Source organism: Ruditapes philippinarum, unplaced genomic scaffold (assembly GCF_026571515.1).
Source record: "Ruditapes philippinarum isolate M1 unplaced genomic scaffold, ASM2657151v2 ctg340_1_1_1_1, whole genome shotgun sequence".
In the NCBI taxonomy this organism is placed as follows: domain Eukaryota; kingdom Metazoa; phylum Mollusca; class Bivalvia; order Venerida; family Veneridae; genus Ruditapes; species Ruditapes philippinarum.
This window is the reverse complement of record NW_026859220.1, coordinates 321,210-348,322: the sequence shown is the minus strand read 5'-3', so window position 1 is coordinate 348,322 and position 27,113 is coordinate 321,210. Positions and strand designations below refer to the sequence as shown.

At 32.3% G+C, this 27,113-nt stretch overlaps 1 protein-coding gene across 2 annotated transcripts; it reads left to right on the top strand.

Moving 5' to 3' along the window:
• Nucleotides 1–960: 960 nt before the first annotated feature.
• LOC132755660 (procollagen galactosyltransferase 1-like) lies at nt 961–27,113 on the top strand. Of its 2 annotated transcripts, none has more exons than XM_060746554.1 (14): nt 961–1,223; nt 6,447–6,559; nt 7,579–7,694; nt 8,358–8,422; nt 8,771–8,964; nt 9,506–9,585; nt 11,193–11,316; nt 12,298–12,339; nt 15,540–15,616; nt 18,232–18,338; nt 21,067–21,144; nt 24,649–24,834; nt 25,453–25,656; nt 26,226–27,113. In XM_060746554.1, the coding sequence occupies exons 1-14, from the start codon at nt 973–975 to the stop codon at nt 26,476–26,478; spliced, it is 1,890 nt and encodes a 629-aa protein (XP_060602537.1). In that variant the 5' UTR covers nt 961–972; the 3' UTR covers nt 26,479–27,113. The 2 variants fall into 2 exon arrangements, with proteins under 2 accessions (XP_060602537.1, XP_060602538.1); XM_060746555.1 differs by lacking the exon at nt 21,067–21,144 and adding an exon at nt 19,014–19,088.

Below are 27,113 nucleotides of genomic sequence, written 5' to 3'. Positions count from 1 at the left end.
AATGATACAAACATTTTCTATATAAATCCTGGACTTAAAATTGTTTGATTATGCCCGTTTTGGAAAATGTAGAAGAAATGTTTCCATATACTTACCGAAACATCAACCGAAAATTTGCTTATTGAATTTTACAAGAAACTTTTATTTTGATACTACTTTTAACCTACATATTAATATATCAGGTTTTTTTAAAATTAAGTAATAGAAAGAACATCGAAACATGAGGCTATCTGATTTGTATGAGGGGCGTAGCCCCCAAGTATTAATCAATTTGTCGAGTGTTTTGATGTTCTTGAAATCTCGTTTGTATCATAGTCAAACATAAAACACGTTCCCTGTTGTCACAATATGAAACCACAGAAAAAAGGAACCATTGAACGAGCAGCTGGATATGATTTTTCTGTCGCTTTCCCTTTCTCTGCCGTCACAATAGTAAACCCCAGCAAAAATGAGCAAATCAATTGGCATGCGCTGTCCAGAGTGCGGGTAACTGATACCTGTTCACTGTGCATATATATGTATATGATTTAACTCTGACACATTTTCAACAGAAAGGTCCTCAAACTATGATACAAGTTCCCTTTGTAGAACAGGTATCCCTTTATTCGCCAAGAAAAATGTCAATTTCTCCGCAAATAATCTTTCAAAGTATTTCTAAAAAATGAAGTGTAAAACAAACTTTCATTTTGATACTATACAGTATTCAATACATTAAATAAATTCTATTTTGTTAAATAATTTTAATTTATAAAAAAATATCCCCAAATATTTGCGAACCACAGCAGCAAAAAGACCTCTCGCATGTTTCTTTTTAAAGGAGCAAACTTGTTGTTTTTATTATTGAAACTCGCCATTTTATTAAAGAACAATTTTGAAACCAGTCAAAAATGGTTTTTGTAACAACTTTTTGGTGTTTTTATTTCCTTTAGGTTTTTATAGTTCTTTAGAATAGAGGAAGAAAGCGTTTCCAAGATGGCCGAAAAAAGGCTTACGTGTCTGCTAGTTCGCGGATTTTATGTATTTATATGTTCTTTAGTGATAATAGTTGCGATTTTAAGTACGCATTGCAATGGAAACAATTCAGAACATCAACACATCGAAGAAGAGCAGTCATTACCGACTGTTTTTGTTGCAATTCTCGTGAGAAATAAGGCTCATACACTGCCTTGGTTTCTTGGCCATTTGGAACTGATTAATTATCCTAAAGAAAAAATTGCATTGTGGTAAGCTGTGAAATATTCATTTATTCCTCATTTTTATTGAATGGTAGTACTTTCATTGTTTCAGTGACTTAAATTATAGATTTTACGGTATTTTATGTGTATTGTTATTCGGATAGACGGAAATTCGGATAGTCTAAAAATAGAATAAATCAGTAACATTATTGTCCCTCGCCTTTTTGAAGATAAAAAGGCGATACAGTAATAGGCTCCCTCTGTCCGTCCGTCACACTTTCATGTCCGGTCCCAGGGTTGTCATTAAGAGGCGGCAGGAGGCCAAAATGCCTGTCTCAAATGAATTATGGACCGCCTCAAAATTAAGGAAACACTCTTTGTTATGCATAATGAAGACAGAAATGACTGCCTCATGTTCAAAACAAACCTTCTGCAAAAAATGTTAATGACAACCCTGCGGTCCATAACTTTGTCATTTATCAAAGGAATCTGAAATAACTTGGCACAAATGTTTGTTATAATAAGACAATGTGTGATGCGCAACAACCAGACCCCTACATCAAAGATCAAGGTCACACTTGCTCATTCAAGGTCAACATTGTCTATTTGATGGTATATGTTGTGTCTGGTCCATAACTTTCTTATCTTTGAAGGAGTTTTGTAAATACTTGCCACAATTGTTCACAATAATGAGACGATGTGTCATGCACAAAAACCGGTCACCTACCTCCAAGGTCAAGGTCACACTTGGAGGTCAAATGTTAACATAGTCTATTACAGGGTATATTTTGCATCCGGTCCATAACTTTTTCATTTAACAGAGGAATCTGAAATAACTTGGCACAAATGTTAGTTATAATAAGAAAATGTGTCTTGCGTATCAACCAGACCCCTACCTCCAGAGACAAGGTCGCACTTGCTTATTCAAGGTCAACATGGTCAATTTGATGGTATATGTTGTGTCCAGTCCATAACTCTCTTATCTTCGAAGGGATTTTGTAAATACTTTCCACAATTGTTCACAATAATGAGACGATGTGTCATGCGCAACAACCGGTCACCTACTTCCAAGGTCAATGTCACACTGACTTGGAGGTCAAAGATAAACATAGTCTTTTACAGGGTATATTTTGTGTCCAGTGACTCCAGTACAAAATTTTTTCATAGATTAAAGGATTTTGTAGATACTTGCCACAAATAGTCACTACAATAAGACAATGTGTCTTGAGCAACACCTGCATCCCTACCTCCAAGTTCAAGGTCACACTTAGAGGTCAAAAGTTAACATAGTCTGTTTAAGGGTATATTTTGTGTCTGATCTAGAACTTCTTCAGGATTTTGAAGTAACTAGACACAAGTAGTCACAATGATAAGATGATTTGTCATGCATAACACATACATGTGTCCCTACCTCCAAGGTCAAGGTCACACATAGAAGTCAAAGATTTACATAGTCTGTTATAGGGTATATTTTGTGTCCAGTCCATAACCTGGGATTTTAAAAATACTTTGCACAAATAATCACAATAATAAGATGATAAGATTGGCGTAAAACATGGGTCCCTACCTCCAAGGTCACACTTAAAGGTCAAAGTTTGACCGTCTGTTATAGGGTATATTTTTGTCTGATCTATAACTTCTACATAGTTAAAGGGATTTTGAAAATACTTGGCACAAATAGTAATATTAATAAGACGGTATGTCATGAACAACACCTGCACCCCTACCTCCAAGGTCAAGGTCCACTTAGAGGTCAAATGTTAACATGATATAATTTTAAATTCTGTGTTTCATTTTACTAGTATTTCTTTAATAAATTTATTGTTGCATTTACAGATCTAGAGCATTGATCATAATTTTTGACTGAAAGTCCTGAAATCCATACCTCAATCTTTTGAAAAAGCACAATTTTATGCTACATATAAAACTTCCCGAGGCGGGGGTAACTCTGTTACAAATTCCATATTATTAATTTATTAATGTCAGTAATTTTGATAGACATACTAATTTGTATTCAATAAAGGCAGAATGTTAATTTGTTACATCTGTATAGTAATGCCTAGCTAGAGTCTTTTGTCTACATCAGTATCACAGCACGGCATCAAAGATAAAATAATCTTATCTTTATCATTCATATATATCAATCAAGAAAATGGCACTAACAGTATGTGGAACATGTACATGTAGTTTTTATACGCCCGTTTGAAATGGAACACCCAAGGTCACACATAGAGGTCAAAGTTCAGATAAAAATATGGAGATTTGTATATGGACCATTTTATTTAGTCATCAATTATTGAGGGATTGTAACACAATTGGTCATTATCAAGACTATGGCTGTGATACATATAATTTAGGTCAATATATACAAGATCAAGGTCACTTAAGATAGTGAAATATCCAGATTTTGTCTGGAGCATATCTCCTACACACATGGGGGGATTTTAATGAAATTTCATAGAAATGTTCACCATTATGAGAAGCCATGTCACGCACATGAACTAGGTCTCTAGGTCAAAGGTCAAGGTCACACTTAGAGCTCATTGAAAAACGCTTGTCCGGAGCAAAACTTCCACATGCAAAGAGGGATTTCAATATAACTTGGCACAAATGTTCACCATTGTGAGGCGGAGTGTCGCGCACAAAATTCAGGTCCCTGCAGCCAAGGTCAAGGTCGCACATAGAGGTCAAAGTTTAGATAAAAATATGAAGATGTGTATAGGGACGATTAAATCATCATTTATTGAGGGATTGTAAAACAAATAGTCATTATCATGACTAAGGCTGTGACACATGTACTTTAGGTCAATATATGCAAGGTCAAGGTCACTAAAGATGGTGAAATATCCAGATTTTGTCTGGAGCATATCTCCTACATGTATGGAAGAATTTTTATAATACTTTATGGAAATGTTCACCACCATGATATGTATTGCTCCATGCATGATCCAGGTCAAAGGTCAAGGTCACACTTAGAGCTCATTGAAAAATGCTTGTCCGGAGCAAAACTTCTAAATTCAAGGGGGATTTCAATATAACTTGGCACAAATGCTCACCATTGTGAGGCTGAGTGTCACACGCAAAATTCAGATCCTTGTAACCAAAGTCAAGGTTACACATAGAGGTCAAAGTTCAGATAAAAATTTGAAGATGTGTATAGGGACCATTTAGTCATCATTTATTGATGGATTGTAGCACAAATGGTAACTGTCATGACAACAGGTGTGACACATTTAATTTAGGTTAATATTTGCAAGGTCAAGGTCACTGGAGATGATTAAATATCCAGATGTTGTCTGGAGCATATTTTCTACATGCATGGAGGAATTTTAATGTTACTTTATAGAATTGTTCACCACCATGAGACGTAGTGCCCTGCACATGAACCAAGTCTCTAGGTCAAAGGTGAAGGTCACAGTTAGAACTCATAGAAAAACGCTTGTCTGGAGCAAAACTTCTACATGCATAGAGGGATTTCAATATAATTTAGCACAAATGTTCATCATTGTGAGGCTGAGTGCTGTGCATAAAATTCAGGTCCTTGCGACCAAGGTCAAGGTCACACATCCTGGGCATATCTTCCCTACTGATTTGTTTTAAGGTTCATTTAACAACACAGTGCCAAGAATAAAAACTTGCTTGCAAAATGGAACTTATCCATAATGCCCAATCTCCATCTAAAGCTTTCGTAAACGGGCGTATTTTGTGACTATGGCACCCTTGTTGTCAGTTGATACCAATAGATCAGTTTTAAATCTATTTTCTACATCAGGGTTTTTTTTTTTCAATAGTTTGGGAATGGTGCCGTTATCAGACTGATTGGGAAAAAATGCGTTATTTTGACATAAATTGGGAATTTTTAATATGCATTTTTTCAGCTACAAATAAGATAAGTCATCATGAATAAAGATAGCTAACAGTTTTCACTGTCCAGGTAGAACTATTGAGTGGTGATTAATATAAATATCTTGGATTAATGATTTTAGAGAAATCTCTTGGCCTTGTGGTTAATTTTGAAAAGCCATTTTAGGAATTTAAACATTGGAAATTGGGAATTTTAATGTCTTTTTTCTATTGGGAAAAGTGCCGTTTAAGGGAAGTAGTCATTTAAAAAAAAACACTGTCTACATCATCTGTTTTGACATCATATATGTTACCCTCACATCAAAGTTTCAAACTTTAGAGATTAAACAGATTAATAATATCTTTGCACAATGACTAGCCCTATAAATTGTATCCAAAAATTTTAAAGGTCTAGATGACTGCACTTTTGAAAATTATTTTAGTTATTTGGCATCAACAAGAGGTCTTCATTTAAAATTAGGAATGAGGCGTTGTAGAACAACTCATTGCTTGAATCAGTTTTAACATGTGTATGTTATGTGATTAAAACAAGGAATAATTTGCCTAAAAATGTAGTCAGCTCAAAAGAGTTCATGAATTTAAAATCAAGCTGGATCAAGACTTGATTGGAGGAAACAGAAGTACCATTTAAAATGTTAACTGTAGCATTAAGGTCATTCTGTTAACAATAATACTGCAGTGTCGTGAGTATTATGCTATTAAAGATACAAACTGCTTACTCAGCACAAATTACAGAATAAAGTTTATTCGTATTCAACAAAATAATTACCAAATACGAAAACTCCTCTTGGTTTGCACAATAAAAAAATCTGATGAACAATACACCAGTCCATAAACAAATAAATTTTCAACCTAAGTTGAACAATTCTGTAAAATAACCTTTCAATAAACTTTTAGTAAATTAGAATCTCAACATGTGATCTTGTCAAACAAAATTTTTTTAATACAGAATGAACAAAAATTGTAGAAGCGAAAAAGACAAAAATGTTACCACCAAATGATATATAAGTGACCAATAGAAAGTTGTTTATGCCTACGTAATGCACAAACTAAAATCCACCAAATTCATTCAACCTTATAATTAAGTTATTTTAGTTCAAAATAAACAAAACTATACAGCAGTATAACCTAAATGCTTAAAAATAATATGTGCATATATAAATATATGTAATAGTGATAAGACTAACATGAAGTAGTGGAGAAAGTTTATCAATAGAAGAGGGGCCAGGTATCCAGTGAAAAAATATATTGGACAGAATGTTAGAACTGTCTCCATAGACTGCTTGATAGGCTTGAAAATGAAATATAGGCTTGATTTTTCTTGTGAAGTGTTAAACAATTATGAGTAATATATATCATTAATTTTAAGAAAAGTATTTTAATTTATACATTTTAACTTATTAACAGGATACGAAGTGACCACAATATTGACAATTCTACAGCAATACTAAATAAATGGATAAAAGCTACAGAACACATGTATAATTCTGTGGAATTTGTGTTTGATGATACACCTACTGGTAAGTTGAGCCGCATCACAACAAAACCAACATAGTGGGATTGCGCCAGCATGGATCCAGACCAGCCTGCGCAGATGTGATCAGGATCCATGCTGTTCGCTTACCAATCCTCTTAGTAGAGAAACTGATAGCGAACAGCATGGATCCTGATCAGACTGCGCGGATGGGCAGGCTAGTCTGGATCCATGCTGGTCGCAAACCCATTATGTTGGTTTTGTCATGGCTTGGCTCAGTTATTGTTTACTAGTTGATGAAGTTTTGCACCTGAACATTAGCAGTACAAGATTTTGACAGAATATTGCATTATATTTATGTCTGTTTGATGATCAGTAAACTTTGAAACTCATGGGTCAAATGTTAAATGACCCATCACATAAAAAGTTCAAGTCAGATTTACATTAGTAAACAAATAGCTTAGTAAGGGTCCAGGTAACAAATTCACATGCCACTGGGTCTACATTTCAGCTTTACAATTACTTTTATTTATAAGCTTTGAAGTTCATTAAGAGATATTTGCACTTGTAGATGGAGCCAATTGCCCTGTTGCTTAAGATTCCTATGATAAAGATTATTGATAAACAAGAAGTAAATGTTTTCATACTGCAGCAGAATATTTATGCCAGTCAAATATTACAGGCATGCTAATTTTATGACAGGTCAAATGAGTGAATTTTTGAATTTTCATGGGTCAAGATACGAGTTCCTGATTTAAATTTTGTCATTCAATAAGATATAAAGATAATGGGCAGTATTATCATTTTACATGCACAGATGTAGTGAATTATTGTCAGGACTCAGGGTAGATAAAATTAGGAAGCTTATTTTTTGAACGTTTATATCGTGTCCATTATATATTGCATTTGTTTAACATGCCTTTAAGCAGATTATGTATTTAATAAAAAATAAGGAGTGATTTCTACAAAGTTATCTTTTTATCACCTTTTTTTATTCCATTTTATTCTGGAATAAAAAAGGATTAAGTTTCTTAAAATAATACATCTAGCCACTGCTTCTTTCAGGATTTGCTGGAGAGATAGGACCATGTCATTGGACTATAGAAAGATTTAACCATGTTATACAACTACGTCAGAAAGCCATTAAAACTGCAAGAAATATGTGGGCAGATTATTTGCTGGTAAGTTTGTTCTTGGTTAAGAGTGGCATGGTTGAAAATCTAATTCAGTTAAGGATATTTATTGAGAATAAAAGTGGAAAAATTCTAAAAACCTTCTTTTGTCAATGGCAAATTATAGATAAATTTCTTTTTGGGATGTAAAATCAAAACAGTTATACAGTGATTTAAGTAAAAGGTTCTATATATACATGTATATATGAAACATTTGATTAGGAATCAGTATATGATTAGAATAGTTGGAAATACAGATCTCATGATCTATAATAAGACAATTGTCCAGATTGAAAGATTGAGAAAAGGTCCTTTAAACATAATTTTACATGGTAAATGTTAATCAATATTGTAAAGAGTGCATTAAGCTTATGTGGATGATGATGTTGTTGTTGACAGAAATATATCTGTGTCATTTAATGACTTCTATAATATTCGGTCAGTGACTGTTAAAATGATTCATGATATTCACAGTGACTTGTAGGAAAGTTTTGAACAACATATAATGAAATTCAGAACAGATATGAGACCAATAACTTGATAAAGTAATTGATAGAATGTTAACAATTCATTTGATGATCCAAAATTGAGATAACTGTCTGTAAATATCTAAAGCACCATTGCACTAGACCTAAACCAATTAATTAATCATATTATCATTTCCCGATACAGATGATTGATGCAGATGTCATGTTGGAAAATCCAGATACATTAAAACTTCTCATTGATCAGCAGAAGTGAGTAAAATCTTTTATAAATCATCTTTGTGCGCTGCATGCAGTAGTAATAACTGTCATTGTATTTATAAATGTTTAAGAAATGTTATGTTATTGTATTGGTCTACATATAATCATTATCTAATTAGGAGAAAAAAACTCAATTGCTAAACTAAATAAGCACCACAATTTGGTGGTTTGACCCATTTTCTAGCAAACTCTCAGGGAATTTAGATGCTGTCACATAAGGAAGGTATCATTTTTGGCAAAATCTTGGTTTGATGACAATTTCTGTTGCTTGTTTTGTAAGATTTGAATTGTTAAAGAGTTGTGAAATGTTATTAAGTGATATTATTTTATCAATTTAAGGACCTTGATAGCTCCTGTGATGAATGCCTCTGTCGGGGATACATACTCTAACTTCTGGGGTGGTATGGATGAACAAGGTTATTACAAAAGAGTGCCGGAGTATTTCAAAATGTTGGAGCGTGAAATTCAAGGCGTATTTCAAGTTCCAATGATTCATACTGTCTTCTTAATGGATTTACGGCACACAATATCAGGTATTTATGTTATTAGTATTTCTATGTTTTGAATGGTTTAAAATAGTTTGATTTCCTCAGGGTGGGGGGGGGTGCAATCTAGATAATTTGAATTAAAATAAGCATTTATTCAGGGTTAACTGCACAGACCACAGCTGTGAGAGTTTAAGATTTGATACTTAACATATTCTTTTCCTGTGGTTATTTTGTTTAGAGTGATTTATCTAAAGCACTTTGTTTCTCATGGCTTCTTGAAATAAGTAATGATAAATGTTGATTACTACATTGTATTTGACAGTTTATTTGGAGAAAAAATGTAAATTTGCTTGTGAAAATCGAAGTGTCACTCCCTACAGCATTATGTCTAACTTGAAAACAACTTCTAATATAAATAACTGGAGCTACATATAAGCAAATGAAAGAACACAGTTTCATGTGAAAGTTCTAGATGGACTCTTTTATATTCAGCCTTGATTTGTTTTAAATTATTTCTTGAGATTTTCTGAAAGATATTTATTTCTGTGTCCTATTTTGTTTTATTTTTTACTCTATGTATTTACAGAAAAACTGTCCTATATTGCTCCACCTGGATATAACATGCCTGAAGATGACATCATAATATTTGCTCTGTCCGCACAAGATGTAAGCATTAAACTAACGATATTATTGATTCTTTATACTTTGTCTATGACAATAACTTTTTAAGTACACTAAAGCAGCATGCATAGATTCCCGCTAATTTTCATAAAATTTTAAAAATGTAGTTAAAAGTTCAATTGATTAATAACAATGATTTACCTCACAAAATAATGATTTTGTTATTGCAAACAATAATTTACCTCACAAAATAAAGATTTAGTTATTGCAAACAATGATTCACCTCACAAAATAATGATTTTGTTATTGCAAACAATGATTCACCTCACAAAATAAAGATTTTGTTTTATGCAAACAATGATTCACCACACAAAATAAAGATTTAGTTATTGCAAAAAATGATTCACCACACAAAATAATGATTTTGTTATTGCAAACAATGATTCACCTCACAAAATAATGATTTTGTTATTGCAAACAATGATTCACCTCACAAAATAAAGATTTAGTTATTGCAAACAATGATTCACCACACAAAATAAAGATTTAGTTATTGCAAACAATGATTCACCTCACAAAATAATGATTTTGTTATTGCAAACAATGATTCACCTCACAAAATAATGATTTTGTTATTGCAAACAATGATTTACCTCACAAAATAAAGATTTAGTTATTGCAAACAATGATTCACCTCACAAAATAATGATTTTGTTATTGCAAACAATGATTCACCTCACAAAATAATGATTTTGTTATTGCAAACAATGATTTACCTCACAAAATAAAGATTTAGTTATTGCAAACAATGATTCACCTCACAAAATAATGATTTTGTTATTGCAAACAATGATTCACCACACAAAATAATGATTTTGTTATTGCAAACAATGATTTACCTCACAAAATAAAGATTTAGTTATTGCAAACAATGATTCACCTCACAAAATAATAATTTTGTTATTGCAAACAATGATTCACCTCACAAAATAATGATTTTGTTATTGCAAACAATGATTCACCTCACAAAATAATGATTTTGTTATTGCAAACAATGATTCACCTCACAAAATAATGATTTTGTTATTGCAAACAATGATTCACCACACAAAATAATGATTTTGTTATTGCAAACAATGATTTACCTCACAAAATAAAGATTTAGTTATTGCAAACAATGATTCACCTCACAAAATAATGATTTTGTTATTGCAAACAATGATTCACCTCACAAAATAATGATTTTGTTATTGCAAACAATGATTTACCACACAAAATAAAGATTTAGTTATTGCAAACAATGATTCACCTCACAAAATAATGATTTTGTTATTGCAAACAATGATTCACCTCACAAAATAATGATTTTGTTATTGCAAACAATGATTCACCTCACAAAATAAAGATTTAGTTATTGCAAACAATGATTCACCTCACAAAATAATGATTTTGTTATTGCAAACAATGATTCACCACACAAAATAATGATTTTGTTATTGCAAACAATGATTCACCTCACAAAATAATGATTTTGTTATTGCAAACAATGATTCACCATACAAATGATTTTATTGCAAACAATGATTCACCATACAAATTATTTTATTGCAAACAATGATTTACCGTACAAAACAATGATTTTGTTATTGCAGGCTGGAGTGCCAATGTATATTTTAAACACAGAGTACTTTGGACATGTGATGGTCCCATTGGATGAGTATCATACCTTGTTTATAGAAGATGAACAGTTTACATTGTTAAGGATGGAGATGTTAGGTTTGTAATTTATAGGATACATTATCATGTCTATCTGAGAATTGTTTCCATTTTTGTGTCACCTCTACAGTATAGTGGCATATAGGGATCACATCTAGGTCATCTGTCAGTCATTCCATCTGTCAGTCACAAAAGCTTGTCCGGACTACTTCTTGAAAACTACTTGTGAAATTTCATCCAGACTTTACAGGAATGATCAGTACTAAGTCTATTTGTGCATATCATCAGCATTTTTCCAGTTCAAGGATTTTGTTAGAGTTATGGTCCTTTAATTATTTTTTATTTTTAAAGTTTGCCTGAACTATTCCTGTTATACCATAAATGCAATTTCAGTGAAAGTTTACTGGGTGGATTGGTAGCTCAAGTACTTGGGCATGTTACTCAGGTTTTCTGGTTTATTGATTTTAGGCTAAGTTATGGCCTTAAAGTAAAAGACACATTTTGCCCTGTAAATGATTGTTGTGTCTACTGCTGCACGGTAGCTGCAACATGCAATTGGCTATCATGATGGTGGTGGTGGTGTTGGTAGTTTTCACTCCAGATCATGACAGTAAGCCACATTGAATTCACCAGAGCACAGTTCAACCCCCGCATCCTTCCTGGGCAGACTGTCAAGCAGTTTACCAGTACTAGTTGCCTTCACTTTCCAAAGGAACTGAAACTTCTGTACATGCCGGAGCAGAGGTACGTTGCAAATGACTGTAGAAAGGACTTCATGATCAATCACAACAAAAGTGACCAGCGTTGTCGGGGAATCAAACCCATGGCGCCCGATTCACAGTCCAACACCCTTCCTATTGGCTATCATGATGTGTAAACATTTCTTTCTGCTGTGCATATATGGTGTATTAATCCACTGGATTGTACTATCTGTTTGATTGTGAAGCATTTTAGAATAGATTTAATGATCTATTCAATATTTTTACCAGCTTGAAATTTTTAAAATTGTATTAAATATATTTTCATTATTTATTGCAATAGATGCAGACAATCCAGAAACTGGCCCAGGTGTGGATTATATTGGTAAGCTTGTGTTGCTTTGAGAAATTTCTTTTTTGTTTCAACTAAAATGTTTAAAGGTCAGAGGTCTAAAATCCTAAAATTATAAAATTTGAAAATCTAACATAGATAAACAAGGACACTTATAACAGTAAAAAATGAAATGTTAATTTTAGCCCATTTTGAGGGAAAAAAAATTTAATTTAAAATCGCTATTAAATGTAATCTTTAGCCAAATTTGAGGTATAATTCATTTTTAGCTCGACTATACGAAGTATATGGAGAGCTGTCCTACTCGCCCCTGCGTCGGCGTCAGCGTCCGCGTCCAGATTTTAGATTAAAGTTTTGGTGCAGTAAAATATTTTTCACTATAACTTTGTCATTTCTTAAGGTATCAACTTCAAACTTCAAATATATGTTCCTTATCATCAACCACATCTTATGTGACAAGGTTCATAACTCTAGCACCAATATTTTCAGATTTATCTCCCCTTGAACTTAGAATTTTCCTCAAAAAATGCTATTTCTTACTGTTACTTCTTTATTAGTCCCCTATCGGTTTACCGGAGGGGACTTTAGGTTTACCCTCCGTCCGTCTGTCCGTCAGTCCTTCCGTCTGTCCGTCCGTCAGTCCGTCCGTCCACAAAACTGGATCCCGGGATAACGCAAAAAGTACTGAAAATATTTTAATGAAACTTGATATATGGATAGATGGCAGTATGGAGATTATGCACGTCTTTTTCTTTTCTTCCTATGTTGAAAATTCTGGTTGCTATGGCAACAAATAGACTGAAAATATGGCAAATTTTACACATAACCTGGATCCCGCGATAACGCAAAAAGTACTGAAGATATTTTTATGAAACTTGATATATGGATAGATGGCAGTATGGAGATTGTGCACGTCTTTTTCTTTTCTTCCTATGTTGAAAATTCTGGTTGCTATGGCAACAAATAGACTGAAAATATGGCAAATTTTACACATAACCTGGATCCAGTGATAACACAAAAAGTACTGAAAATATGTTTATGAAACTTGACATTTGGGTAGATGGCAGTATGGAAATTATGCACATCCTTTTCTTATCTTCCTATGTTGAAAATTCTGGTTGCTATGGCAACAAATAGACTGAATTTCAAGATTTCTGATTCTAGTTTTTAAGTTTTTTTACTATAAGTTCTTAAGGTATTTTCTTCAAACTTTAAATATAAGTTGCTTGTCATCAACCACATCATATGTGACAAGGTTTACAACTCTAGCACAAAATTTATCAGAATTACCTCCCTTGAACTTAAAATTTTCATGAAAAAAACATTGTTTTTTTTTTTAATAACTTCTTTTTCTGAATGTATCTACTTCAAACTTCATATAAATGTTTCTTATTATCACCCAACATTTGTGAGTGTTCAATACTCTAGCAAGACTATTTCCAGAATTATGCCCCTTTTGAACTTAGACTTTTTTTTTGAGAAATTGGTAATTTTTACTCCAACTTCTTTAATCATGATAGGATTTTAAAAATGTTATATTTTGATAACAGGGATGTTTAAAAAAATAACTTTAGAGTGTCCTTCAGTCCGGCTGTCTGTACATAAAAACTGTTTCCTGTGATCACTTTTAAAGAACTTTTTCAACAAATTTACTTAAAATAGGAACATAAGTGAATGGCCAATGGCCCTTCAGAATGTTGCTTGGGCTCTTACCGGTAGGGGACTTATGGATTGCTTGCAATACTATGATAATTGCTTGTTTCTTAAGGGATCAACCTCATACTTCAAATATATTTACGTTATCATCATCCCCATCCTATGTGACAGGGTTCATAACTCTAGCACCAATATTTTCAGATTTATCTCCCTTTGAACTTAGAATTTTCCATAAAAAAATAGTATTTTTTACTGTTACTTATTTATTTCTAAAGAGATCAACTTCATACTTCAAATATATTTACGTTATCATCATCCACATCTTATGTGACAAGGGTCATAACTCTAGCACCAATATTGCAAGAATTATCTCCCCATAAACTTAGATTTTTTTACTAGAAAAATGTTATTTTTTATTATAACTTTTTTATTTTTAAAGGTATCTACCTCAAACTTCAAATACTTATTCCTTATCATCAATTACATTTTATGTGACAATGTTCAGAACTCTTGAAGCAATATTTACAGATTTATCTCTCTTTGAACTTAGGATTTTCTTTAAGAAATATAATAACTTCTTTACTTTTTAAGGTATCTACTTCAAACTTCAAACATATATTTCTTATCATTACACAAATGTTGTGTGACAAGGTCCATAACTCTAGCATGACTATTTCTAGAATTATTCCCCTTGATCTTGGAATTTATGTTAACAAATGTTATTTTTTTACTATGACTTAATACATTATTATACATAATTGATTTTTCTTTCATAGTTTTGTCCTCCTTACTGCGTCCAGTATTTTATTAGTCGAGCTTCGCTGTCTCCTGTGACAGCTCTTGTTTAGGTTGTTTGCACAAAAAAATGATACTGCAGCACATACCAAGTTCTGAAATGTTTGCACATAAGTCATCAGACATAAGATTTTAATTTCTTACACAAAACACCTGGGGCAATTAAAGCAAAAGATAATCATAAAGAAATTTGCTCGTAAATAAATTAAAAATCGTATTATCATGCTATTCTCAGTCTGATTTTAATGTAATCAGTTTTTTTACTTTGCTCTACTTTGTCTGCATTTCTCAAGAGATTTCAATAAAAATATTCACAGAATAGTTGTGCTTTAATCAATTTAATATGAGACTTATATAACGCTTTCATTGAAATTGCTATCTCACTGAATTTGCACTCAGTGTTTCCACAAATTGTTTTGTTATAGTCAAAATCAAAATGCACTGAGCCCCTTGTGGCTCATGGGTTTCTTTTAGTGGTTGAGACACAAGAATTGCTGCCACTTTTCATCCCTGTGTGATCGTAAGAGGCAACTAAATAGGTTTGAATAACTGGAATTCTATGCATAGCATAGCACCAGCAGGTGAGGTGGTTTTGGACCTTGATGTTGCTTTGAAGATTGTAACACTGTAGGTTAGCGAAAATCATCTTTCCTTTTTTAGCGCCATATGATCTTTACTGTTTTGGAGTGCCGTAAAGCCAAATTAAAATGCACTAAAGAAGTGTTCTATATTTAGATTTAGTTGTTGTCACTTATTCTGTATTGTCTATATCTATTATCTAGTTGAAGGTAGAGGACTCATACCATCACCCTATCTTGATGTTCCAATGAAACCAAAGGACCGGCTTGGTTTTGATAAGGTTAGTATAAGTATAGAAATAACACCATAGACATAGATATCTTTGTCTCTGATAACACATAGGTTTGTTAGTTATTTTACTGTAATAGTAAAAATACCATCCTAAGAAAGTACTGTAAATGCCCGAGAAAGTACTGTTAATGCCCCAAGGAAGTACTGTTAATGCCCCGAGGAAGTACTGTTAATGCCCCAAGGAAGTACTGTAAATGCCCCGAGGAAGTACTGTTAATGCCCCGAGGAAGTACTGTTAATGCTTAGAGGAAGTACTGTTAATGCCCCGGGTAATAGTATTTTTACGAGGAATGATATGTTTGCTGTTACTCACAAACTTATGTGTTATTTATTTTATTACATGGAACATATACTTCAATGGGACACTGTTTTTATAGATTTTTTGTGTCGCCTCTACGGAGTAGTGGCGACATATAGGGATCACTTCTCTGTCGTCTGTCTGTCCGTCTGTCTGTCCGTCCGTCTGTCTGTCCGTCCGTCCGTCACAAAACTTGTCTGGACTACTCCTCATAAACTACTGGTGCAATTTCATCCAAACTTTACAGGAATGATCAGTACCAAGTTAAGTTGTGCATATTCTCAGGATTTTCCGGTTCAATGATTTTTGTAAGAGTTATGGCCCTTTAATAATTTTTAATTTTAAAGTTTGTCCGGACTACTTCTCTTATACCACTAATGCAATTTCAATGAAACTTTACAGGATTGATCTGTAGCTCAAGTCCTTGCGCATATTGCACGGGTTTTCCGGTTGAATGATTTTTGGCCGAGTTATGGCCCTTTGATAAAAAGGTTTCTTTTTCTGTGTGTTGTCAGATACACAAAAGCTTGTCCGGACTACTCCTCATAAACTACTGGTGCAATTTCATCCAAACTTTACAGGAATGATCAGTACCAAGTCTAGTTGTGCATATTCTCAGGATTTTCCGGTTCAATGATTTTTGTATGAGTTATGGCCCTTTAATAATTTTTAATTTTAAAGTTTGTCCGGACTACTTCTCTTATACCACTAATGCAATTTCAATGAAACTTTACAGGATTGATCTGTAGCTCAAGTCCTTGCGCATATTGCACGGGTTTTCCGGTTGAATGATTTTTGGCCGTGGGTTATGGCCCTTTGATAAAAAGGTTTCTTTTTCAGTGTGTTGCCAGATACACAAAAGCTTGTCCGGACTACTCCTCATAAACTACTGGTGCAATTTCATCCAAACTTTACAGGAATGATCAGTACCAAGTTTAGTTGTGCATATTGTCAGCATTTTCCGGTTCAATGATTTTTGTTTGAGTTATGGCCCTTTAATAATTTTTATTTTTAAAGTTTGTCCAGACTACTTCTCTTATACCACTACTGCAGTTTCAATGAAACTTTACAGGATTGATCTGTAGCTCAAGTCCTTGCCCATATTGCACGGGTTTTCTGGTTGAATGATTTTTGGCCGAGTTATGGCCCTTTGATAAAAAGGTGTTTTTTTCTGTGTGTTGCCAGATACGCAAAAGCTTGTCCGGACTACTCCTCATAAACTACTGGTGCAATTTTATCCAAACTTTAAAGGAATGATCAGTACAAAGTCTAGTTGTGCACTGTCCATCTGTCTGTCCGTCTGTCACAAAATTTGTCCCAACATGAAATTTGCCATCATGAGGAGCACATGTGATTACTGAACGCTCTTGTTATTTTTCAAACTTTCTGTGGAAAAATTATGTTACCCATGTAAGAGTTTGATGTTATTTTGGTACTTTACAAAGATTTTTAGTGCTGTTTGTAATGTGTTACTTGCTTCCTTTTGGTTACTTCACAATATTTTACTTTTAATTAGTTTTCAAAAATGTTCATGAAAAATTGTATGAATCTGGAGGTGTGCTGCTATAAATCTTTTAATTTTTTTTACTTTAATAATATGTAGAGTAGTTATACAATTATATACAGTTAGTTAAATTCCTAGATGTACGATAAAATGTAAGCAAAATAAGCAGCAGAAGTATTTTCAATATTGTGTTAAAACTGTCAGTATTGTACTTTTTTGTATTTCTGTTGACAAAAGAAAGTAGGACAAATAAATTAATAGAAAGTAGACCAAACTGTTAGTTTATTGCTTCTTTATGTTATGTAAGTAGATAATTTTTCTTTATGGTTTAAAGCTACATGCCTCCAGATGAGTCAAATTATTTCAATAAAATCAAACTTGAGAAATATTAACTAAGATTATAGGAAAGTAAAATGATTCAAGATTCAAGTGATATTTTACATGTTATGTGCCATTAATGAATGATTTTTTCAGTATTTACAACTGTATTTCTACTGCATTACTAACGCAGTTTAGGCTATTTATGCATATTTTTACCATTTTTTGGTAATATAAGTGGTTGTAAGTGCCATTGATAATGTGTCAACTGCTTCCTTTTGATTATTTCACAATATTATACATTCAAAAACATTTTAAAAATTTTCATGAAAATTAGCATGAATCTGGAGGTGTTCTGTTTTAATAGAAAGAAGACCAAAATATTTATTGCTTCTTTATGTAACGTAAGTAGATTATTCTTTCTTTATTGTTTAAATAGTGTTTTCCTTTACGATTTTATATTGAATATTTTAATTTATTTTAGGTTTACATGATAAATCTGCAGCGACGTTCTGAACGTAGGAACAGAATGTTATATGTGTTTGATGTACTAGGGATAGAAGCTGAACTTATTCCGGCAGTTGATGGCAAGTAAGTAAAAGTCAATCATTTTATGTATGCTCTCTTCTTGTTTAAAAGGATTACAGGCTTTAAAGTGACATGCCTCTAGATGAGCCAAAATATAACAGTGAAATCAAACCTGAGGAAAATATAGTAAGATTGTAGGAAAAGTAAAAAATACTCAAGATTTAAGTAATAATTTACATGTTATTTGAAGTTTAATGACTGATTAATTATATTTATAATCATATTTCTACTACGTTACTAACTGCAGCACTGGCTATTTTCAAATATTTTGACCTCATTGTGGTTATTTACGTGGGTTGTGAGTGCTATCTGTAATGTGGAAATTGCTTCCTATTGGTTACTTCACAATATTTTACTTTAAAATACATTTGCAAAAAATTGTATATATTAAATCAGCCGAAGTCTGTTCATTGAGGAAAATGACCTAATTAAGTCACTCTCACTTTTTCACAACTGAAAAAGGTTTTTATGAATTTTCTATTTCTCCACAAAAGCTGGGATTGTTGACTGGCATGGTAAAAAAACGGAATAAAAAATATGAGAATCCAGTAATTGTATCCTTACCTTTTATACAAATATGAATGTTTTTACATATCTTAAATGTCATTCTGTTAAATGTTTTTTTAGTTGATAATATTATATCAGCAATGATGCTAAATTTGGATTTAATTTTTTCAGGTTAATAAATGCATCTTATTTAAAAACTCTGGATATAAAAATACTACCGGGCTTTTCTGATCCAGTGAAAGGCAGGTTAAGAAGCTCTTTAGTTTTTCCTGGGTTTTCTTATTTCCAATATTTGTCATTGAAGGTTTATTTCAGCCTGAAATGAAATATTCTTAAAGAATTTTTTGTTTCCCATGTAGCAATCTACCCGCAAAAAACCACTGCTACCTAAAAATAATTTGCTGCACAAATTTTTTTTTTAAACTAAACATTGAAAAGAAGTTTGTCATTGAGAATCCCATCTTTACAGCTGACTGTTTTACCATACTGAGAGTGGCATAGCAGGGAGGAAACAAAGATAATTTAAAGGCTTGCCAGCTGTTATATTTTATTCTAATCTGATTTGATATCATAGCAGAGTTGTTTTCATAGAATTAGAAATTTAAAGGCGATCCACTGAAGGATTTTAAGTGTTTTTTGACATGACAGAACTAATCTTTTGAATTTTTAAAAAAAAAAATTTTTTTTTTCAAGATTTTTATACAAATCGTTGTCTACATCAGTAACTTGTCTGCAAAATTTCAGAATATTTGCTCACTCCATTTTTTCCAGTAAAATCAGTTTTATGATGCAAAACGAAAGAAAAAAACTCATTAATTCAAATTGAGTTTCAAATCATGCTAAATATTGATTTTGCTATGACATCAAATTCTTTTTTAAATAACGTTTATTCTGACAACACATGCTGAAATAAACCTTCAGATAAAGCAGTAGATGTCTGGTGATAGTGTGTGAGGCACATTCTTCTTGCTTACCATACCTGTGAAATGCAAACTAAGATCAAATGACGGACACATGATCAGTTACAGCATGTTGATTTTAGTTTGCATTTCTTTTACAAGCTTACAAAAATGTCTAAATAAATAACTTTGTACAATATATTTTGATATGATGGAATTTTTCATATAGGCAATATTGTTCAACCCAAAACACTTAAAGTCATAAAAAACAGCTTTTTGGAAGCTTGTAAAAGTTGTTTTTACTGTAGATAACAGGCACCATTTTCATATGAACTTTGTCTAGTACCTCATTTTTTAAAATTTGTATTTTTTGTAAAGAATTTAAAAATTGTGGTTAAAGGGAGACACAAGCAAAATTTTCATTTCTTAGTTTTAAATTTTTCATTCATTATTCTGTAAATGCCCTCAAAATGAATATATCAGACAGTCAAAGAAACAAAACTTTTCTCCATATAAAGAATAAAATGGTGGTTTCCTAACTTGACCCGCGTAGGTCAGGTTAGAGCGCTAGATTTTCACAATAGTTGTCAAAGTGGACTCTGAGCACATTAAAGAACATGTTAAATGAATGACTTAGGCTTGTTTCAATCATACAATATCCACAATATCTTTTATTGTAACTTCAAGGGTTTGTTCAAGTCACCGGACTTGTTATAAAACTATTTGGTGATTCCATTGGCATGTGAATTTTGTTCAACATATATAGATATATTTACGCTTCAAACCCAAAATATATAGAATTAAAACAAAAGTTCATGCTGAAACTTCAGGAAAAGTCATTTTAGCGTGATTTGAGTGCATAAGATCATTTTAATATTTTTGTCATTATTTTGCCTGAATATCCCTTTAAATCTGAGTTATCTTTCTTGTATATGGCTGACAGTATAGCCTATGTGTTGTAGTATTAGACAAAGTTTAGGAAGTGTTGTCTTTGCAGTAACCTAGAATCTTTGCAAAGTTTGCTGTTTTTCTCACGGTAAAAACCCGCTCTAGCATTTAAGCCTATAGATGGCAAAATAACTGCTTCTATTTTGTGTATCACTAAACTGTGTTCCAGATAGAATTTCTTAACTTTAGACATTGTTTAAAATGGACACTTTGTCTAAATACAGAAATTTCATTTCTAAAATTAGACAGTATGTCTAAATATAGACATTTGTTATCTAAAAATAGACAATTTGTCTAAATATAGACATAAGTTATCTAAATATAGATGTTTTGGTTATCTCCCTTGTGGTACTATGTTGTATTATCTTTTATTTTAGACTTCTGAATGACACATATCTATACAAAGATCTAAAAATAGAAGTAGTTCCCGGCTTCACAGATCCCTATGGTGGAAGGTCACTATGAAACTTTTCATTGCATGCCTTTATACATGTACCATTATATATGGGATGCCTTTAATCTCATCTGAAGCAAGTATTCTACTACTAATATCATATGGCTTAATTTTAATTTGCTTTGAAATATTTATTATATAACAAAATGTGGTGTTGCAATTACAACAGCTTTTCTTTGTTGACATAATTGCAGTTTATCTATTTGTCAAAAAAGCTTTCAGTATTTTATTTATTGAATAACAAAAGTGTATCAACTTCAGTGAAGTTTTCACAGTCTTTTTTTACTTGCAACTTCATGTACAACATCAACCACAAACTTTACACACTTACTTGATATTATTTTAAGAAGTCACTATTTAATCTCTGTAATTTTGGCATGGATTTTGACAGATGTGATCATACTTTGTGAACATAGAAAATTCTTTTTTGAAGTTTGAAGAGGTTACTGTCCAAGGCTCAACTCTTGGAATGGATTTGAATGAAATACAGCCCTGTTAGATAATTACAAAAAAACTTTTGTTTAATATCCAAGATAGCTGCATGGCTGTCATTGTTGGAGCCCTTGTCATTGTGAATAAAATTAAGAGGTAGCCCATTTTTAGCTCGACTTTTCTATGAAAAGGGGAGCTATCCTACTCGCCCCGGCGTCGGCGTCGGCGTTGGCGTCACACCTTGGTTAAGTTTTTCGTACCACCCCACTTTATTTCAGAAGTATTACAAGTATGGCTTTGAAACTTACCATACTTGTTCACCATCATAACCTCCATCTACAGACAAGAGTACATAACTCTGTCAAGGTTTTTGACAGAATTATGGCCCTTTTTTGACTTAGAAAGTGTATTGAGCTTGGTTAAGTTTTTTGTACCACCTCACTTTATTTCAAAACCATTGGAGGTATTGCTTTGAAACTGACCATACTTGTTTACCATCACGACCTTCATCAACAGACAAGAGGACATAACTCTGTCAAGGTTTTTGACAGAATTATGCCCCTTTTTGACTTAGAAAATACATTGAATATGGGTAAAATCCACTTATTGCCTTAACCCTTTGAGATATTGCTTTGAAACTTTTAATGCTATTTCACATCATTACCCCCATCTGTACGCAAGAGAAGGTAACTCTGTCAAGGATTTGTTTTAAAAATTAAGGCCTTTTATCGACTTAGTTTTTTTTTCTTTCTTACCAGCCCTCTTTTGACTTAAACATTTCAAACTTTGCTGCAGTGTTCAAGGGTATCACACAATTCAGTAAAATAATTCTTCACTAAATATCTTAATGCTCATGGCCATTGTTCACTTTAAAAATACAGAGATTCTTGTATTGCCTTTTACTGCAAAAACTTTTTTTATTGGCAAGCAATAAAAAAGTCGAGCGCGCTGTCTTACGGACAGCTCTTGTTCACATATTTGTAAAGTTATCAACATAAAACTTGGTATACTTGCTTATCATGATAAGGTGCAGTAGTTACACAACAGGCATAAATCTGAAAGCTAATTTTGGAGTTATGCCCCTTTGTTGAACCTAGATTTTTGTCAAAATTTGTTTTTGCTGGTTGTTGCCTGTTAACACTGCATGATGTGCACTTGTTTGGAAGAGGATCTTGCAAATTATTAAAATCACTAAAAAAATATATATTTTGAGACATTGAATCAAAGTTTTAATGTTTGTTAAGTGTATACATTGAATTTATACTTAAAGACTTTGAAAACACATGCTACAATTAATTGCTGTTTATTTTACAACAAAAGCACTAAATGTCAGATTTTTTGATAATATATGTTTTAAAAGATATATTATATATACATTTGATGAAATTTTTACTTTTTCATCTAAAAACACCTAATACAAAAGTACATTTTCAAAGTCATTTTGTATGTATTGGAATGACAGAAATTTATTAATTGCAAATCTGCAATTATTAAGGTAATCTTGTATTTAATTGTAAACAAAAAAAATCCTTATATTGCTATCTTCATAATGAAAATCTTATCCAGACGAAGAAAGGAAAGGTTGCTGTGCCACATTAAAAGTTTATTTATAGTTAATTCTTTGCATTAGCATATGGCTGTTAGTGGTTTTTATTATATAATTTTGAGGAGCATTTAATTAAGATCATAATAAAACATTTCTACATTATGTTGTTTTTCTTTTACAGACATTTTTTGTACCTGAAAGATATATTCTAATCAATTCCCTCTTTATAATATTAATTAATTCTTTATAAATTGACATTATGTTCATCCAAAGGTATATAGTGAGTAGGGATGGGCATTGCAAAAATGGTATTGCTATATTTACAGATGTATTGCAATTTATGGCAATTTATTATGAACTATATAAATGCTTGAAAATCAGGGATAAGACATACAGAACCATGACTTTAAAGAGTTTCTCATTTAACATTATGTCGCAATAAATTATATATGAGAGACCCTTTAATAAATGATTTTGCAATGTGACAAAAAAGGCATTGTAAATGAAGGACTTTAAAAACTTAATGTAAATGTCATTTGAAGTCAAGCTAATAGAAGTTGATTACTCTTCTATTTTTAAGAGAATTTTATGTTTTTATTTAATGTTTATAGCTTCAGTATATTGCAATATCTGAAAACACATTATATTGCCTGATGAAATATTGCGATATCCAATTCTGTATAAGTGGTTAATTTTGCGAAATGGAAATATTTGCGGTTCTTGCTAATGAAAATAATTGGCAATTACTTGAGCTCGCAACAGTTACATCGACTTTAGTAAAGCCTTTGGTGGCCATTCATCAGCTTACCATTACACCGGTGCACCAGTTACTATGTAAATATATTTCGTTAAAAATAACATCTCGCACTAACCGCCTATATGACTGAAATACTGTTGGAAAAAGGCGTAAAATGAAACATACAAACAAAACAAACATGTCGCTAAATACAAACAAACATAGAATTTTTTTTTTAATGTTTAAGTTTCATATTTCACATTATAAAATAATAATGAAAAGGGTTCTTAATAAATTGTCAAACTGAACATCTACATAATATTTCGTTGAATACATTTGAAAATAGCTAACTCTGGCTGGTCACCCCAGTTACAGGTATAAATATCATGTGTCAATAACATATCCTATAACAAAAAGATTATTTTCACACAAGTAATCAATTATGTGACAATCAATGATTAAAACAAATTAAAGCCACTTGCTGGAATACAATTTTTAAATTGTTCTGTGTAGGTTAAATGAGTTAATAGTGTTTGTAAAATTGAGCCGAGTCATGACAAAACCAACATCAGACTGTATGGATGCACAGGCTGGTCTGGATCCATGCTGGTTGCAAATGCACTATGTTTGTTTTGTTGTGACACGGCTCAAATAGTTTTATCCAATTACTTGTGATAAATTATTTAATTGTTATCAATAAAATGTTGACACATGCTTATTTGACCAATGATATATCACAGACATTAAGCTCCATGTATGTTATCTTTATATATGTATTTATAATGTTTTAGGCCTATGACCATGGGAGAAATTGGTTGCTTCCTGAGCCATTACTTTATATGGAAAGATATGGTAGAGAAAGGTTATTCTGAGGTAGTTGTGTTTGAAGATGACCTCAGATTTGAGCCTTATTTTAGAACCAAATTGAGGCACATTATGAGACAAGTTAAAGAAAAAGTTCCAGATTGGGATCTAATGTAAGTATAAAACTCTACTATTTTTGTGACTATGATGATTAAAGGTTTGTAGGGGTTTAAATTTATATCCACATTGTGAAGTTGATATGGCAACTCTACAGTTTATCAGGTGGAGGAAGACCTCTGCGCCCTTACATGCATTACATCAGGCTCATGTGAGCGCTCGGGTAGAACCATTAAACATTTGTAAGATAGCTTGACTATTTGTTGAACAGGGACAGCTATAATACTTATTCTAGGCAATTTCTTCACACTAAAGGTTGAAGCTATTGGTTAAACTAAAGGTTGAAGCTATGTACATAGTTTCCAGTCTAACTGATTGAAAAATGACCCCAGGTGTGTCTTATTACCTCAGGTACGTTGAACAATTAAACACTTTAATCAACTGAAGGAGAGTCAGTATGGCGCTGGAATTGGAAAAAAAGAATCAAAGCCTGTAATTGAAATTAATCTCCCAGAAATGGAAAGAAAGTGATTTGATGTCAGTGACCTAAACCACGATGACCGTCAAAGCTGTACAAGACTTATTGCAGCCTAGTAGAAAAACATTAATAAATGTATTTATATTTTTATAGAAAAAGACGTTACTGATTTATCTGCTTGTATTTTGGCTCACAGATATCTTGGACGTAAGCGATTAAACAGGAAAGATGAGTCTTACCTAAGTGGATCAGAAACCTTGGTGTGGCCTAGTTATTCTTACTGGACACTCAGTTATCTGCTATCTAGTAGAGGTGCCAAGAAGCTGCTAGCTCAGAAACCACTTCAGAAATTACTGCCTGTGGATGAATACCTCCCTGTAATGTTTAACAAACATCCCGAGTAAGTTTATATACTATCATTCTTAGCTTAATTTTATTGTTTCAAAATTTTGTGTTGTTTTCTTGATCTTGAATTGACCTTTAATTTTTATGCCCCTCACCATAAAATTGGGATGGGATTATAGTGTATAGCATACGTGGGTGCGAAAGTGTAACATACATGTATGTTCAAAAAGAGTACAAACTTAATGTCTTATTGTCCATAACTCAGCATGCATGATTGGATTTGAAAATAAAATTACAAGTGTGAAAATACAAAAGTTCCTGTAAATGTGATTCTTTAAGTCACATTGTGCGCATCTAAGTGATATAGTGAGTGAGCAGGTGAAAATCAAATTAAGTTTATATTTTGCCATAATTCCTTTCAGTTTTTATAGCTTTCTTTACATGAATGTTTAATTACTCATGTGGCCCAAAGGAAAAGTCTGTAAGTATCCATAGGAATAAACCTCTATGTTTACAAAATGGCACAGTGAACACATTTTATGTAAGTAATTCAGCATGTTAAGGGAATATTGGTTAAGATATATTTGTATTGTAAAGTATAAGAGTTATGTTTGTTGTTTTCAGGGAGTCTTGGAAAGAGCCATTCCATCCACGAGATCTGATTGCTCTGTCTGCTGAGCCTTTGTTGATTTACCCCACCCATTACTTGGGTGAAGCTCACTATATATCTGACACAGAATGGTCTGAGCTGATCACAGAAAAAACTAACCACAACAGTGCAGAAGAACCCCAAAGATCTCCAACTGCCGATGGTATAGGTGATCACCAAAAAGGAGATCATTTAGGATCCTCTAACAGACAACAGGATGAGTTATGACCCCTGTCTGTCATTTTAAATAAAACAAACGAAATGATTCCTGTAAAATACTAGACTAAATATTGTTCTGTTGGACTTAAAAAAAAGAAGAGTTGACATTTTTTCTATTAAATTATCAGTATTAATGCGTACATAAGGCTTGAATTTAACTTTAGAGAGGTCTGTGTACTGTTTTTTAATATAAAGAGGGTGGAGATATGGTATAAACATCATACTGGTAATTGAAAAAGAAAATTTAGGCAAAGAAAGAAAACAAATCAAGAAATACAGACGGAAAACAGCATGAAAGGTTATTTTAAAAAAAGCTTCATTAAATTTCTATTAATGTGATTGTGGGTGTTTGTTGAACATTTAAGTGTTTTACTGTGAATTTGGGTATTTCTAGTCACTTTACATCTTATTTATATATTATTTTACTATTTTGCAATATATACCTGGGTTATATGTAATGATTGTTTGAGAAAGTGTTAGATTTGGCATTATAATATTGATCTTGTCATATAGCTCGCAACTGTCCCTTAAATGCCAAATTATACTATACCTTATGTATAGCTTACTCTCATTTATATGTTTTGTAGAGTTAGATATTTTTTCACAAATCTGTATCTTGTTTTCATGTGTGTGTGTGTGTGGGG

What these genes read in the sequence shown, in the direction of transcription:
- LOC132755660 (XM_060746554.1), top strand. Translation starts at nt 973, where the DNA reads ATGGCCGAAAAAAGGCTTACGTGTCTGCTAGTTCGCGGATTTTATGTA. An exon ending in TGTGGGCAGATTATTTGCTG is followed by an intron (nt 7,695 to 8,357) that starts GTAAGTTTGTTC and finishes TTCCCGATACAG; the next exon opens with ATGATTGATGCAGATGTCAT. An exon ending in GTTCCAGATTGGGATCTAAT is followed by an intron (nt 24,835 to 25,452) that starts GTAAGTATAAAA and finishes TTTGGCTCACAG; the next exon opens with ATATCTTGGACGTAAGCGAT.